Here is a 17,004-nt window from a genome sequence, read left to right as displayed (position 1 = left end):
TTGTCATGGAAGTATTTCACTTCTCCATCAAACTTGCATTAGAGTTTTGCAGGATATAGTAGTCTGAGCTGGAATTTGTTTTCATAGAGGACTTGAAGTACTCTGCTCCATGGTCTTCTTGCCTTCATGATTTGTGACAAGAAGTCAGCAGTAATTCTGATGGGTTTTCCTTCGAATATGATCTGCTTCTTTTCTCTAGTGGCTTACTGTATGTTATTCTTGTGCTGAATTTCTGGGATCTTGGCTATTATATGTCTTAGTGTGTTTTTAATTGGGTTGAGGTTATTTGGCGTTCTGTATGCCACCCACACTCCTCCCTCCTGTCGTTCCCCTGGGCTTCTGCTAGCTGGTGACTGTCTCCAGCCTTTTTTAGAGTACCATAAAATGGGAATCAAACAGTATGGCTATAGGATGTCAGATCAACCTTTTTAACTTAACAGCATGTTTTTGAGAGTCTTCCAGGTCTTTTGTGGCTTGACAACACCTCATTACTCCTTATTGATGAGTAATATTCCACCGTGTGGCTATTTTATATTATATACACATGTCCCCCTTACAGGGGGAACCACGTCTTAGTTGATACCAGGTTTTGGCCCTTACAAAAAAGTTGCTCTGAACATTGCAGTGTGGATGTTCTGTGAATTTGAGTTTGCCCTGTACTTGGATAAATGCCAGGGAACACACCTCAGGAAGGTGTAAGATACATTTAATTCGTAAGAAACTGCCCCATTTCCAGGGCCTGGAATGTTCTGTATCCTGTGCACAATGAGAATTCCCGTTGTGCACGGTCTCCCTGTATAGGCGTTCCCAGTCATCTTGGAGCTTAGCCAAACTTGGACCTCCTCAAGGAAGTGGGAGTGAATATCTTCCCGCACAGCTGCCTGTTACCCGGAGTCGTCATCTCCTGTTTGCATTTGGACAGTGCTGTACTAGACACAGAACTAGCTGATGACTGTCTCCTCACTTCAGAAACATAGCACTTTACATGCAATATAAGAACCTTACAGTTGATCCTTGAGCATCACACAGGTTAAGGACACTGACCTCCATGTGGTTGAAAATCCACATATGACTTACCTTGTAATAGTCTGCAATTAAAAGTCAGCAAGGCTTTTACCCTTTTAGAACTTAGACATTCTATAAGAAAAAGTACCTTTGGTTATATTAAAAATGTTATCTTTATCACTAATTTTGGAGAATTTGATTATGATGTACCTTGGTGTGTTTATTCATATTTATTTTCTTTTGATTAATTCAGCTTTTGGATCTGTAACTTAATTCAAATGTTGAAATTTTTGGTCATATTTCTTCAAATATTTTTTCTTTTCCTTTTTTGTTCCTTGTTTGAGATCTTTAGTTATGTCACTTTTGGCTGTTTAACATAATCTCACACAGCTCCCTGATACTCTTTTCTTTTTGTCTTTTTCCCTTTTGTATTATTGTGACCACTGTATCTAAGTGCAGGGTCGCCTATCATATGTAATTGTTAACTACTTCAGAGTATTTTCAGCCTCATCATTACCACTGTCCATTCTTTAAGTCCAAACGGAGCCTCACATTTTCCATATCTCCGTATATCATCCATAACCTCTTTATTAGAAGATACTTATAATAATTACATTAATCTTTTTTCTACCAAGTTTCTCTCACCCTCACTTAGTGTTTTTTTCTGTTGAGTTTTTTTCTCTGTTGTAGGGGTCATTGTTTCCTCTTTCTTCTTATAAATAACAGTTTCTCTTCAGATACCAAACAGTGAATTTTATTTTCTTGGGCACTGGAAATTTTTGTTTTCCTGTGTATGTTCTTGTTTTTCCTGGGACATAGTTAAATTTCTTAGAAACAGCTAGTTCTGGTCTTGGTCTGTGCTTAGGTTTCACTTGACAAGCTGGCAGCCAGATTGTAGCTGATGTTCCCACTCACTGAGACTCTGGCCCAGAGTTGGTGAGGCCTGTAAGCTGCTCTGACTGTGGAGGCCGGGGGTCGGGTCCCCTGCTTCTGCTGAGCACTGCTCTCTCGTCTGTGGCGTTGTGGGATTGCGCTCTTAGCCGAGAGTCCCTCTCTTATGACTGTACTGTCTCTTGCAGCAGGGAGACTTAGGACAGGTGGCCCTGGGCATCTTTCCCATGAATTCGGCTGCTTTTCATTTTTAGATTTACAGAATAGAGTGGACTGAGTGAATGATAGCAAGGAATGGATCACACTGGATTTGGAGTGATTGTGGTTTGTAACACAGATACCAAAGAATTATAGTAAAAAGCACAAACCACCTAGATTTCGAATCCTGGTTGGAGAGGACAGGTCATCTGGACCTCTGCAGCCTAGGATTTCCCATTTATACAAAAGTAATTATTATACCCACTTCACTGTGATATGATTATGAAGATTAAATAGATGGCTATTTGAAGTTTGATACACAGGGAACATTCAGTAAATATTAGCCAGTATTACTTGGATCAGCTGCTTTTGAACTTAGTTTATAGAAAGTGGGTAGACTCTTGGGGCTTGTGTCTGTATTTATAGAAATGCACTTAAAATTTCATAGCTTTTCATGGAGAAATTCGTAATAATCACTGTGTACTTTAGAGGTCACATAATCTATCTAATCTCACAGATGAAGAAGTGCTTAGAAGCTCTGCTTCCCCAGGGTCACAAAGTCAAGTGAAAGGAATGATTTTTAAAAAGATTTTAATGAAGCCATGACATTTTCCATTTATTATGGACTGAACTGTCCAGGGTAACTTGATAATCTGCACTGTGTACATAAAACTGTATTTGGCACCTGTAGAGAATGAGTAATGCAGGAAGAAGTTGCAAATTAGCATAAAGCTGGCCTCATCGCATCCCTTGTTACCTGTCTGAAGTTATTTTATGGATATGAGATATAACACTATTTTACTTTAATTCTTGACTTGATGGTTATAGGTAGAATATGATATTCTTTATATTCTGCCCTGCTACAGGGCAGAATTTACTGGGAAAATATTGTTATTAAGTATTTTAATGACAGTGCCATTGCTGTAGAATTTAATATGTGATGGCCTAATGACAGAGGACAATTAGCAAAACAGTTCAATAGTTTTGAGATTTGAGTTGTGAAAATTAAGTATTACTTTTTTATTCACCTTAGGGCACAGTCAGTGGCGTGCTGCTGGTTACACCCAACAATATCATGTTTGATCCACATAAAACCGACCCTCTGGTCCAAGAGAACGGCTGTGAGGAGTATGGCATCATGTGTCCAATGGAGGAGGTGATGTCAGCTGCCATGTACAGAGACGTTCTGGACAGGAAGGTCAAGGAGTCTTTACCCGCGTAAGGACAGAGTTCCCCTCAGCTGTGCTTGGTCGCACCCAGAGAGTTGACCCTGCTCTGCTACTGCCAACTGTTGTTAGTGGTTTTATTATAGCAGTTTTTCATTTTGTCAGTAATGAAACAAGAACCGTATGCGGTAATAGAAGATTATTCTTAGTGCATCTAGAATAGTTAGGAACTATTTTAAATTTCTTTTTCTGGTTTCAGTCAGAGAACCACATAGTTGAAAAGTATCCATCAGTGTTTACCAGCCCTTTTTTTTTTTTAGCTATACCATTAAGAAATTTAAGCTACTTCCAATGATTGTGAAAGATAGTTTTGAGAATTTTCTCAGAAGTTCTTAAAGGATGAGGTATAGACCTGCTATTGCTGTAGCCAGCATAGCTACTGAAGGATTGACTTAAATGTTTTCTCTCTTCTTCCCTAGAAAAGCATAAAATACAAGGCAGAAAGCCCATAAGCTACACTAATGTGAAGCGTTAACTTTGGACTTCCTGGTTAGGGGATTTGTGTGAGAAGTTTCCTTACACAAGTTGGGTGGCTCCTTTGGAGGTAGTGCCCTTGACCAGACTAATGACCTGAGGGAGAAAAAGAAGAAAGATAAATAGAGCTGTAGCAGCAGGCATGCAAAGGAAGAAAATTGATATGTCATAGGAAAGAGCTTCCCGCTTTCTCCCTGCATGATTCTGTTGGCTTACAGGGACTTCTGGCTATTGTAAACTCAATTCTTGGAAAGAACAGTTTACAAAGGAGAAATGAGAAAATTATATTTGTTTTGTCTGAAGAAGATTATATGAGTTTTTAGGATTCTTGTGATAGCAGTTTCCCAGATCATGTTGAAACCTCCGAAAGGTGCAGTTTGAGTGAATCACCAGTAGATGACACCACAGCCTGAACTGGCTGCCTGTATTAAAAGATGATTCCAGTGCAAAGGCAGTACACATAGGAATTGGGCTTCAGCCAAATAACGTTTTAAAAATAAATTTCACACGTTCTAGTTATAAAAATTACATATACTTGTTGGAAAATTTTTGAAAAATCTAAAATAGTGAAACGGAAAAAGAGTTACCCAGTTTCACCATCCAGAGAAAGCCAGTTATTTTTGTGCTGGTGTATTTTCCAGTCTTTTCTGTGCAGGATATTTTTAACTGGTCTTCCAACTGTCCATGCACAAAGGTTAACACTTTCTGCAGTGAGAATTCATGCAGTTTCTATTTGTCACAGAATACTTGCAACCATCATTCTACATTTCTGACTGCTGCTTCATGACCCAGGCACTCACACTGATTCTTTCCAAAGTGTAAAGCATAGCCTGTGACACCAGTGTTTGCCTAAACAAATGGAATTTATGATGGAGATCTGACCCAGTAAAGAACATACAAAATTATTCTTACCTGTATTCTTCAACTGGACAGTTCTTGTGCATCAGTTATAAAGAATGGTTGTTGGTGTGAATATACACTGGAAGCATGTTTGCTTCAGTCCTGTTGGTTTGCATGCATCCCTTACTTGCAAGCCAGTATTTTGGTTCAATCTCTATTTGAGTGTAAATAAGCACTGTGCATATGTGTGTGGTAATATATCTTTTACTACAAGATTTAAAATGTTAATTAAAATTTTAATTAAGTATATTTCATACATCCCACCAATGACTACATTTCAGTTTAAAATTAGAATTTCTTAAAAATTTCTTCTGAAGAGTAAAAACAAAAGCAAAAAGAAATAGCAGATACAAAGACAGATTTTTCAGAACAAGAATAGCAAATTAACAATGGTTGTTATATTATCTATTTTTATTATCAGATCTGTTACTAAGATTAACAGATATAGCTATGCCAGATTGGACAAATAACTGAATATTAACACTTGACTTTCAATAAACCTTCATTTTTTTTTCCTTTTTTTTTTAATGCATTTAGTACAGGGTCTATAAGGTCTCATTACGTAGATTGTACTTGTAGTGGTCCTCCTGATTATACCCTTCCAAGCACTGGGATTACAGGTATACCCAGTCTCAATCACTGTCTCAGCGTGCCCTGGGGCTGGAACCAGCACAGCAGGTTCCAACCCTTGGCCCCTGTGTCTGCCTAGGCAGGTGCTTTAATCTGCTGAGCTATCTGGCTAGCCCTTTTAAAAAAATTTTTCTATTAAAGAGAGTATAATAATAATTGAAAAGACATTAGAAACGGTACACATTTAGAAGACCAGGACGAGAAATATTCAAACATGGTTTTTGTATTGCACATGCTGGGGGCCTGCCCTTAGCTCAGTTTAAGTGCCTGCTCTGGCAAAGGCAGTCAGGAGCAGAATACCGTGATTCGATCCCCAACCCCATCTGCCTATCAGGCAGTCTGAGCTACCGAAAAAAAAACAAACCCCAATCCCTGGTTCTGAACAAAAAATAAATGTTTTGCACATTGCTGTCCTCAATGTAGTTGCTTAGATCACAGATATCAACATTCAGAGTCAAAGTGAAAATTCGAAACATGAACTGCTATTTTCAGAAAAACTGATGAAAATTATTAGTACAGTAATTTTAGCCATCCTGCATATATACTTGCATGAAGAAATTGAAACTTTATCCAGAATTTTAATCATCAGATTTTCTTCAAGTAGATTACCTGCAAGGAAATCTTACATTACTATTTCCTGCATCTTGAGCTGTTGTTATAAAAGTTTGACTTCATCTGCTGGAGTAAATCAAATATATTCTGTTGAGATGCATACTCTTTCAGAAACCTCTTTAATAATTTTAATTCAGTATTCAATTTATAGAAAGTAAAATAGTACAATTTTTAAAGTCTGACGTCTTTAATTTTGTTTAATGGCAGAGAAATAGATCTGTTATCGGGAAGGACTTTTGCAACAGGAATGAGTACCGAGGAAGGAGCCTCTTGCACTCGTGATGCAGGCAACGACAGTGCTAGCACGGCTCCCAGGAGCACCGAGCAGTCTCTCTCTGAGGACGTGTTCGCAGAGTCAGAGCTCTCGCCCATCCACGAGGGGCGAGTCTCTTCGGCTAAGCCATCTGGGGCATCCTCAGAATCTGTGCAAACTGTCAGTCAGCCTGGGGTGGGAGGGCTCACGGCCCAGTCAGAGTCTAGTAGTTCTGCTCACTTCAAAGTCAGCACTGGACATTCTGCCCAAGGAGCCGGGCCTGTGTCTCATGAAACCGAGGTGAGTCATCTTGAAATGGCTGCTCAGGAAGGTGATCTGGTGACAGACAACCTTCCGGAAGCATCAGGCCCTACGGAGCCGAGTGAAAAAGGGCGTGCAGACCATGATCCTTGTCCCTGTGAGAGCGCCCTTCAGCAAGACAGAGGTGGGAAAGAACATGTACCTTGTGGGGAAATGACAGAATTTAAACAAAAGCAAACTATTAACAAAGGCCAGGAAGGAAAGGACCAAAGTCAGGACTCAGAGGTTGAAGAGCTGCGCAAACTCTGGAAAACCCACACCATGCAGCAAACCAAACAGCACAGGGAAAACATTCAGCAGGTGTCACAGAAAGAAATTCAGCATAAAATTGCATCCACTGATGGACATGTGGAAGGTAAGTGTTAAGGAGCAAGCGGAGGGAGTGCGTTTTAATGTGTGTTCTTCTTTTCTGCACCAACTCAAAAACGGCCGTGTCCTACCTGGTCAGAAGGTTAACCCCCCATGGAGGTGCTAGGACAAGTACCTCCTCTGCCACGTCTGCACCTCACACTCCACAGAGGTATGCACAGAACGGCTGCCTCTCCCTCTGCACCCAGACCTCGACTCCTGTGCTCTCCTTTGAAAGCACGCACAAGCTCTCTATCTTTTATGGTTTGTCTTTTATCATTAGCTATATAAGTTTCAAATTGCAGTTTATAACTGCCGAAGTTGTACTCCACCTTTTTGTTTTTGAAAGTACATTTTGACATAAAAATCTGTTTCTACAATTTTTCCAAGTACCCAGAAGTTCTGTCATCACCTGATATTTTCCTTAAAAAACATTCAGGGTCAGTAAAAACATAGTCTTCTCTTTTGGTTTTTTGTTGTTGTTCTGCTTATTCAGAAAATTATGGTAATAGACTAGCTTTTATTTCTCATATACTATACTTCTTCCTTACCTTACATGTTAAGGTGGCCATAGCTCAAGTAGCTTAGCAAACATTTCTTACATTAGGTCTGTTAGAATTAGATATCAGATTAACTCAATTTGTGTATGCATTTCTTTCTTTTAGTTCAAAAAATTTTATTGAGCTTAAATATAATGGAATAAAGCAACATTTTGACTTCTTTAATTGTAAAATACAAGATTTACCATTCTGACCATTTCTGAGCTCTTCAGTGGCCTGGTGTGCGTGCAGCCTTGGTGTGTGACCATCAGCAGCACCTGCCCTCAGCTTCTCGTCTTCCAGGCTAGGACAGGAGGCACTCGTTCTCCCTACCCACGTCCTGGCCAGCTCAGTTACACTTTTTGCTTTTGTCCTTATTCTGGGTATCTTACGTAAGTGGAGTCACACCAAATTTTTTTTTTTTTTTTTTTGCGCCTGATTCCTTCACTTGGCATAATCTGTCCAGGCCCCTCCACAGTGCAGCCTGTGTGAGGTTTTTGCGTTTTCAAGGCTCTGGCACCATGTTCTGTGTGTCTGTTAATTCACTGATGGACGTGTGTGTGGTGTCTTGAATTTTGGCTGTTGTGAAGAACATTGCTATGAGATCTGAGTCCCAACTTGCAGTTTTTGGGGGACACATTCCCAAAAGTGGAATTTCTGGGTTATATGGAAAATCTGTGTTTATATTTTTGAGGAATTACCTGTTTTCCACAGGGGCTGCACCATCTTATAACTCAACCAGCAGTGCCTAAAAAATTCTGTCCCATTTTTATAATACTAAATTTTCTTTCCATTGTCCAGTTGAGGTTCCTTAAAGACTTTAGGATGCTCTTCACTAATGCATACATTTATTTGAGGCAAGTTCTATAAAAGATATGATTATTTCTCTTCTGTAATATTTTTTATTTGACAAATATAGGATCTTTCTACACAAGTGATAAAAACGTAGTATTTGTCACTTGGATGATCATTGTTGATATTTAGTACACTTATTCTTAGAAGGGTATTACATATGTGGATGCCTATATGCGTGTGTGTGTGTATATATATATATATATATATATATAATTTTGATATTTGTATATACCTATACATAGGGAGCTTTGTATAAAGTCACGATTATATTTAGTGTTTATCCATATTTCAATGTAGCGTTTATGTCATGAAGGTTTTTGTATGTCATTATAGTTCTTTGAAAACATGATTTTAATAACCCGTAATTTATTCAGCCATTTGCATATTATTAGGACATAAATAATGCTGGTGTAAATATATTTGTATGGTTACACATAGTTTATTATTTAGCATTTGTATAGTTTATTTGTATGTATCTGATATAAAATTACTTTATATTTTGAAGTCTTAAAAAATGATAGATTAATTTTAAGAAGATTGTTGTGGGGACAAAGAGAATTAATAAAGGCAGTCCTATTATAACTAATACTAAAATGAGAAAAATTGTTACATGTTATTAGGTATGTGAGTAAGTTAATATTAAATACAAAATTGTAGAATACTTCTATGGGAAGAATAATATGAACTCTTCAGTTTAGCCAGTGTAAATTCTGGGGCTCAGTATTTCACCCAACTTTATACCCAGCAAACCATGACCAACACCCGTATCTCTGTAAATGTACTTTATCCATTGTACTTTATCCAAGGTGTGTTACCTTAGGTTGAATTAATATCCAGGTTCCTAAACTTAAGTGTATAATCAGACCATCAGTATACTTTATATCAGCTCTCTGACAGGGAGTGTTAGAGATAATTTAGGCTTACTTACCTGTGCGGACAAGTTGGCTGAATCTAGCATATTGTTGATTGATTTGTCATCCCTTTTTATGTATGTAAAAGCTTCAGAAATCTCATTCTTCTCTGTAGTAACCATATTAAAATATGCCTTTAAAAAGTCTGAAGACTTATTTAGATATAATTGTAAAGACTATTGGGGAATATGCAGAAAATTCTGTATGTACATCCAATTAGCAGAATTGTTATAAACAAAAAATTAAAGGATTCCTGAAGGTTTTCCATTCTTTGTAATCTTCCTAGTATATTAATTTGTCTTTTGTTTAGTCTTACTGTATCTGTGACTTTGTCTCTGATGGAAAATAATGAGCTACTTGAGTGAATCATTCTGCATACCAGTAAACAGAGTTTTTATTTATGGCTGGAAGTTAGGAGGTAAAAGTGCTAGTGAATTGTGCCATGATGTCTGAGAGCTGAATGAGCACTGTTTGCATCTCGGGTCTAGGTTCTGCACTTCTAAAGGAAAAGAGGAGGCATCGATTACATAAGTTCTTATGTCTCAGAGTTGGGAAGCCAATGAGGAAGACGTTTGTGTCCCAGGCCAGCGCTACGATGCAGCAGTATGCACAGAGAGACAAGAAGCATGAATACTGGTTTGCTGTGCCCCAGGAAAGGTAAAATATAAAAAGGAAGATGAAAATGTTCCCTGAGTTAGAATTATTTTGTGTATCACACTACCAGTGGCAAAGTATTATTCCAAGTTACATACTTTCTCATTGAAAGTTGACATTTTTTGGAGCATTGAATTTGATCCTCTTGAATTTGCTCCATTTGTAATCACATTTTTGTGACAATCAAAGTGTGAACATGTGCCAGATTGTAATATGCAAAAGGAGTGCTTAAGATGAGGCCATCAAAGTGTTGACTGGCACTATACTGAAGGCATTGAGTGCGTGTTCCTTTATTTAAATTCCTGGCAAATATGGTGATTGCCTACTTCCAATACCTGGCCCGAAATGAGCTATTAAAAGTTGTGGTGGTACTCAGGTATTTCTGGTTTACCCATTTTAAGTTAAAGCAGTTGTAAAAGGTTTCTGTTGTATAAGTGTTGACATATTAAGTTAAAACTGTTGATCTTTCAAGTACTGCATACACAGTAGAATCTAAACACTAACAATTTGCCCCCTCATTACCTACTTAAAAAAAACTTGGACGTACTCTTTGACAGTTATTGAAAGAAGCAGTTAATGCTTAAATTTTTTCCCTCTCCTTTTTAATTTTTCATACTTTTTAAAACCAATTTTGCATGCTTATATCTGGCGATGTGAACAACTACTTTTTTTTTTCTTTTTGGCGGAACTGGGGATTGAACTCAGGCCCTTGACTTGCCAGGCAAGCACTTATTCTACTGAGCTATCTCTTCGGCCCCTGAACAACTACTTCGAAGGAAACATTATGCAATATAACAACCCATTATTGAATTCTTATCATTTTGTTCAGTGAAATTTTGTATTGTTTCTAATTTTTTTACTACTTGTTATTCTCCTTTAAAAATTTAAAATAATAAAAACTGGGGGCTGGGGAGATGGCTCAGTGGAATAAGTGCTTCTCTGGCAAGCGCAAGGGCCTGAGTTCAATCCCCGGTTCCGCAAAAAAAAAAATAAAAAAATAAAAAAAAAATAATAAAATAATAAAAACTGTATTGTCATAAAAAATTAAAAGCAGCATCATTACTTTTTCCCTTCAAACTTATATTTCCCTATATACCTACCCAAGAGTGTAATTATAAGATATTTTTATCCCTATCAACACTCTTTGCTACAAATTTGCTAGACTTGTAATGTACATTTATGTATTAGTGTGTAAGTCTCTCTTGAAACTGCATTTATTATACAACTTCCTGTGATTACCATAAAGATAGTAAGGGCTCCAGGAGGCTTCCCTGCCTACTGCAAAGCTCCTGAGTTAGCCTGCCTCAGCTTGATGTATGCCAACCGAAAATGCAGTCATTCATTGATGAATGTTGTCTGTTGAGCAGGTGAGATAGGATTCAGCATCTCTTCTACTCCTTCCTTTGTTACATTTTTTCAAGTACTGAGAAACTTTGTTTTTAATGAGTCAGTTATACAAGAAGGGTGTTATTTCAATTTCATTCAATCCTTTAAATGTATTTTTGTGTACATCCCAAAAAATTACTTTTCTTTTATCCAATTAGTTTTACTCAGCATCAGTGAATTCCATTGAAAATTTAAGTTCTGGGGAAGAACTTATTACCCAGTTTTATAATTATTGCCTGCTTCCACACCAGTCTTGGGAAGCTGGAAGTGCTTATATTCTGAGGCATGTACCATGGTAAAAATCTGCGTGAATGAATTTATGCTCTTCTACAACATAGAAAAAATACTTAATGAAAGCAAAGATCAAAGAATCTGCACAATATCTTGACTTTACAGATTAGTTTGAGCAAAGAGTAATGAAGAAACTGAGGATATAGAAATCAATTCCCTTAGCTCTGAAGCGTCTGCCTACCTCTTGGAAAGCCTTTATTTGTGTTGCTTTGAATACAACTCCTTTTGAGTATAAAATGATAAGGTTTCCATCTTCTCCTTCCCTACCAAAATGTATGGAGCACTATGTGCCTCCTACGCAACGTGATACTAGTAGAGAGTAGATAGTATGATTTGTATTATTAATGAATACTTGGAAGGGATTGAACCAGATAATCAAATTTTGGCAGTTGTCTTCAAGTGCCAAAATGAAAAATTCTACCTATATTTAGTTTTTTTAGTACTCTTGGTTATATTTTAACTTTTACATAGAGTTTTAATACTGTTCTAATACTGTCCTGGAACCTTGCTGGTGTTCACTAAAAATTAATATAATTAGAATTCTGAACTGTATAACACTGATGTAACTATAAAAATTTCTCTTTATTTTTTCCCCCACAGTACTGGGGATTGAACTCAGGACCTTGCACTTGTCAGGCAGGTGCTTATTCTCCGAGCTATCTTCCCAGCCCCCAAATTTCTCTTGATAGTGATAAATTATCTGAAAGATAAAAACATAATGCCCTTTATTTTTTTAATTTTATTTATTTGTTTTTTGCAGTACCAGAGATTGAACTCAGGACCTTGCACTTGCCAGGCAGATACTTATGCTGCTGAGCTATCTCCCTGGCCCCATAATGCCCTTTAAATATGTCAGCTATCATATAAGCCATTATTTTTTTATCATTAGATAGAATGTATAATTTCCACATCCATTATTATTGTTTATGTTAGCTGAGAATTTTCTAATCCATTTTCAATTATTTATGTTAATTAAAGTCAGCAGATATTTAAGATGTGTATTTGGTCTTTAAAAAGGTTTAATAGAGAATGCAATCTCCGGCTTTACTGTAGTTAATAAGACATTGGGAAGGGAAATCAAAAATTTAAAGGATAAGGGCCGGCCAGATAGCTCAGCGAACTAAAGTGCCTACTTAGGCAGAGAGCCATGGCCGGGTTCCATCCCAGCGTGCTGTGCCAGCCCCACCCCCCTGGGTTGCACTGAGACAGCAATTGAGACTGGGCATGGTGGCACGCACCTATAATACCAGCTCTTGGGAGGCTGAAAACAGGAGGATCCCTTGAGTCCGATCTGTGTAATAAGACCCTGTATACCCTGTAGACCTTGTACCAAATACATTTTAAAAAAAAAATTGAAAGATGGATCACCTGTCCCTGAATGAATAAATGTGTATATATACTTGGTATCATGTAGAATTGAAGGAAATGTAACTTCTGTTAACTTGGAAAAAATCAGTTAAACAATATTCATGTTTCAAAGTGGACAACTAGTAATTGTTTGCTTACATTTTAATTATTAGATCATTGCGTGACTGAGTTTATAAAGTTATGGATTCAACTTCCTTTCTCATCACCAATATCTTTAAGAAGAAAAATCTTTTTCTTATATAGATCTGACCCAGTCAAAAGCATGTCAAGGAAACTCAATATATATGTATGTATTTTTTGCAGAACAACCTGATCACAGCCAAATAAAATCTTATTTATTCAGGTCTTGCATATAATGAGCTCTACTTTTTTTGTATTTTTTTTTTTTTTTTAGGGAAGGGTCTAAAAAAATACAAAAATGGTAGAGCCCATTATATTCAGGGTCTCACTACTAGATCCGACTTGTAAGGATCCACCTGTGTACAGCCTCCCAAGAGCTGGGATTACAGGCATGCGCCACCACACCCAGTCTCAATTGTCCTCTCAGTGTGCCCCTGGGGTGGTGCTGGCATGGCAGGCCTGGGGATCAAGCAGCCTGCCCCTGTGCCTGCTTGCAGGTTCTTTAATCTGCTGAGCTATTTGGCTGGCCCAATTTTGTATATATTTAAATCTTCATGTTTTGTCAAGGTGTTTCACAAATACAATTTTGTAATTGTAACTAATATAAAATAGTACTTCTGACAGGTTCTTGTTCTCATAGGACAGACCACTTGTATGCCTTCTTCATTCAGTGGAGCCCAGAAATCTATGCAGAAGACACTGGTGAATACACCAGAGAGCCTGGGTTCATAGTAGTAAAAAGGATTGAGGAGCCTGAAGCAAATGAGGATCCTACTAGTGAAGCAGCAGCCAGAGAGTGGGAGGTAAGGAGAGAAATAGGAAGATTTCATCCATCGTCTTTGTGTGAATTTGTGACTTTATAGTAATAAACATGTAAGTGATCCTTGTACCCAACAGTGCTTTTTAAAGGTTTAAGTTCATTCTCTGTACACGTGTGTTTATCTAATGAATCTGTGTAGTAACTTTCATACTGTTTGCCACTTTGATTTTGCTTCTAGAAACATATTGGCAATAAAATAACTTTCGTTGAGTTTATTTTAGAATGTTTGGTTTAGGAAAGAGTAGTGCTCTAGCAAAGAAAGACGTGACATTAGTTGCTGTCCTGTGTACCTGTAGTGGGATGCAGTCCCTTTAACTTGACCTCCCGCATGGAGCAGGCCCCAAGACACATCCAGGCAAAGCCGCAGTCCTTTCTGCCTTCTAGGCCTGGGCCTGTCACTCTTCAGACTCAGTGGAGGCGATGATAGGGAAATAAGCTGGTGCTAATTTTAGGGAGTAACAAAAATCTCATGTGCTCCAATTTAATGAGCTTGTGTAAGTGGCCAAATTAATACTGACAAGCTTTTGTTAACTCTTTTTTTTAAGATTGCAGTCTCTCATTTTCTTTGATTTTTGTTGTTGGGTTGATAAAGTTACAATATATATTTTTGTTCTTGCTGGAATTAATCTTTTCTTGATTTATGAGAAAATGTAGAGCAGATGCTAAAATGTAACATAAATGGAATTGGATTGTGTTATCTGTTTGTTTAATGTTTGTGGTTGCTGATGTGATGCAAATGCACTGTGCATGCACTTAACATGTGTAATGATCCCTGGTGTACATGGTATGTCTTCTGTTTAAAGTGTGAACCTGTTTTGGACTGTCTCTGACTTCATTCTGTGTAGTATATAAAGCATCCATTTCTATTGCAAGTCCAGTGTAGTAGAGGGAAAACAGTACAAATATATAGAATGTTTATTTTGGGTTCCCTCTACACTTAAATCTATTATTATTAATCTCTTTATCAACTTTATATCAAAAAACTAGATAAAACCTGAATGCCCATCAGTAGGAGAATAAAGGGACATATTTTGGAATATTCATAAAATTCCAAACAAGGTAGCAGTTTAAAGGACAGGAACAGCATGGATGGAGTTTACAGATACCATGCAAAATGAAGAGGCCAGACAGAGTGAGCTGCCTGATGCACTGCGCAGGCAGAAGGAAGGGTAAGACTGCTGGCCCCTGGAAGCTGAGGGGTGGGAGGAGGAGACGCCTTCCAGAGGAGTCGTGGAGACAGACACACAGCTCCTGGGCCATGGTTCCATGGTGGTGACACATCTGCGAGAAAAAGAAATTCCTGAGCCATATTTTTAAAATTAGCTTCTGGAGAGAATAGAATATTGCAGATTGCCAAAGCTGTGTGCTGTGCTCAGATGACAACAGCTGAGGTACAGTGGAACACGACGAAGGCCAGTAGGAGGGTGCCGCTTTACAGGTTAGGGTTAGGGACAGCAGGGCTAGGACTTAGGGTAGAGTTGTAGCATAGGTGGTAGGGTGGGAGTCAGCACTGTGTCAGTTAGGGAAGGGGAGTGAGGCTTTCGCTCAGGCTTGGAGCTTAACTTCAGGAATTGTAGCCTACTCCTCAGGGGCTCAGAGAAGCTGCTTTAATGTCCGGAAGATTGTGTGGATTGTATTTTCTAGATTAGAAAAGCACATCTGTCTCCTTGGACCAAATTAGTTGAAATGAAAGTTGAAGAAAAAAAATTAATATTGTAAACTTGCACTACATTGTCTCGGACCACAGCTACCAGCCCTTCATGGCCATCAGGTTGTTGAGTTGTGGCTAATGCAACTGAGGAAAAGGCTGGCTTAAGTTTCAGAACTGAAATTAGTTACTTGAGTCCTTAGGTCAGTTTGGAAACTATGAGGAGCAACTTGTGTATGTGATCTTTTTCAAGTAGAGATATTAGGAAATCTCAATCTAAATGTGATCGAAATCTAAACAATGTGAGGTAGTAAGATATATTGTAGTATAAATACTGTTTTTCTAATAGATACAGTTGCCATTAGCCACAGATAGCTATTGAATATTTGAAATGTGGTCAGAACAATTGAGATGTGCTATAATATAAAATAACACACTGAATAATAACTTAATTGAAAAGGAAAATCTTATTTTTATGATGATCAATATTTAAATGATATTTGGATATATCTGTTAAATAAAAGTTACAATTTATTCATTTTTTTATTTTTTAATGTAGCTGCTAGAAAAATGTATAGTGTCTTACGTATTCTGCACTCTATTTCTGTAATGTAGTATGTGTTTAGTTCCTGATGGAAAGTAAAATAAAAATTATTTGCTAAATAATGAATGCTTTCTTAAGTGAGAGAGTAATTTTAAACATTAAAATGAGTTTTCAGAAAATAATTTAGCTGGATCACTTCTATAAATAAATAGTATTTGAAAATGACAAGTAAAATTTTTTCTCCCTAGGGGTGGAGAATAGTTGCCTTAGAATTTAGGATGAATTGAGTATGGCTAGCAGCTTGGGCCTGGCTCTGTTTGATGAGGACAGCTGCTCTGTGCCCTTTGACTTTCACTTCCTGGTACATGCGGAGGCACACCTGTGGCTCTCTTCCCTCCACCTCGTTTCCATTCCTTTCTTCTCCCTCCCAAATCCCAGACCTCGCCGCAGGGACTTGCCAGTTTACTCCATCTTCAGACCTGGGAATGTTGGCCAGTGACTCATTCATCCTTAGAATATTCATAGGGTTGAGGAATAAATTTGGGCAGAGGTTAAAATAGAGTGTATAAGATAAGTAAGTAAATAAATAAAATAAGTGTAAAGCTTTTTATCTGTTAAAATTGGTTTTTATCCTAAAGTAAGTTCTTGTAACATATATAGTAAATATTTAATTATAAACCCATAGATACTGGCAATTAGAATTAACTGCCAGTTTAGCCTCCGTGTCATTTTACATTTTACACTATTCTTGGTTCTTTTTTTTTTTTTTTTTTTTTATTTTAGTAAAGGGTCTACAGGATGTATAGGGTCTTACTACGTAGATTGGACTCATAGTGATCCGCCTATGTTCAACCTCTGAAGAGCTGGGATTACAGGGGTGCACCATCATGCCCAGTCGTAATCACCATCTCGGCACGCCCGGCAGTGGGGCCGGCACCGCGTGCCGGATCGAAGTCCTGCCACTGTGTCTGCCTAAGCAGGCGCTTTAATCCACTGAGCTAGTTGGCCAG

General features: G+C 37.9%; 1 protein-coding gene across 4 annotated transcripts in view; it reads left to right on the top strand.

The window, feature by feature from the left end:
- The window catches only part of Oxr1 (oxidation resistance 1), a 330,122-nt gene that overhangs the window by 280,929 nt on the left and 32,189 nt on the right, over positions 1-17,004 (top strand). For all 4 annotated transcript variants that reach the window (XM_004642244.3, XM_023702311.1, XM_023702310.1 and 1 more), the window contains 4 exons: positions 3,128-3,312; positions 6,144-6,865; positions 9,652-9,820; positions 13,623-13,785. In XM_004642244.3, coding sequence (XP_004642301.2) covers positions 3,128-3,312; positions 6,144-6,865; positions 9,652-9,820; positions 13,623-13,785 — 1,239 coding nt within the window. The remainder of the gene's footprint in view (positions 1-3,127; positions 3,313-6,143; positions 6,866-9,651; positions 9,821-13,622; positions 13,786-17,004) is intronic.

The sequence above is a fragment of the Octodon degus genome, unplaced genomic scaffold, assembly GCF_000260255.1.
Source record: "Octodon degus isolate 3935 unplaced genomic scaffold, OctDeg1.0 scaffold00148, whole genome shotgun sequence".
Lineage (NCBI taxonomy): Eukaryota > Metazoa > Chordata > Mammalia > Rodentia > Octodontidae > Octodon > Octodon degus.
The sequence above is the reverse complement of the archived record's forward strand: the minus strand, read 5'-3'. Positions and strand labels throughout refer to the sequence as shown.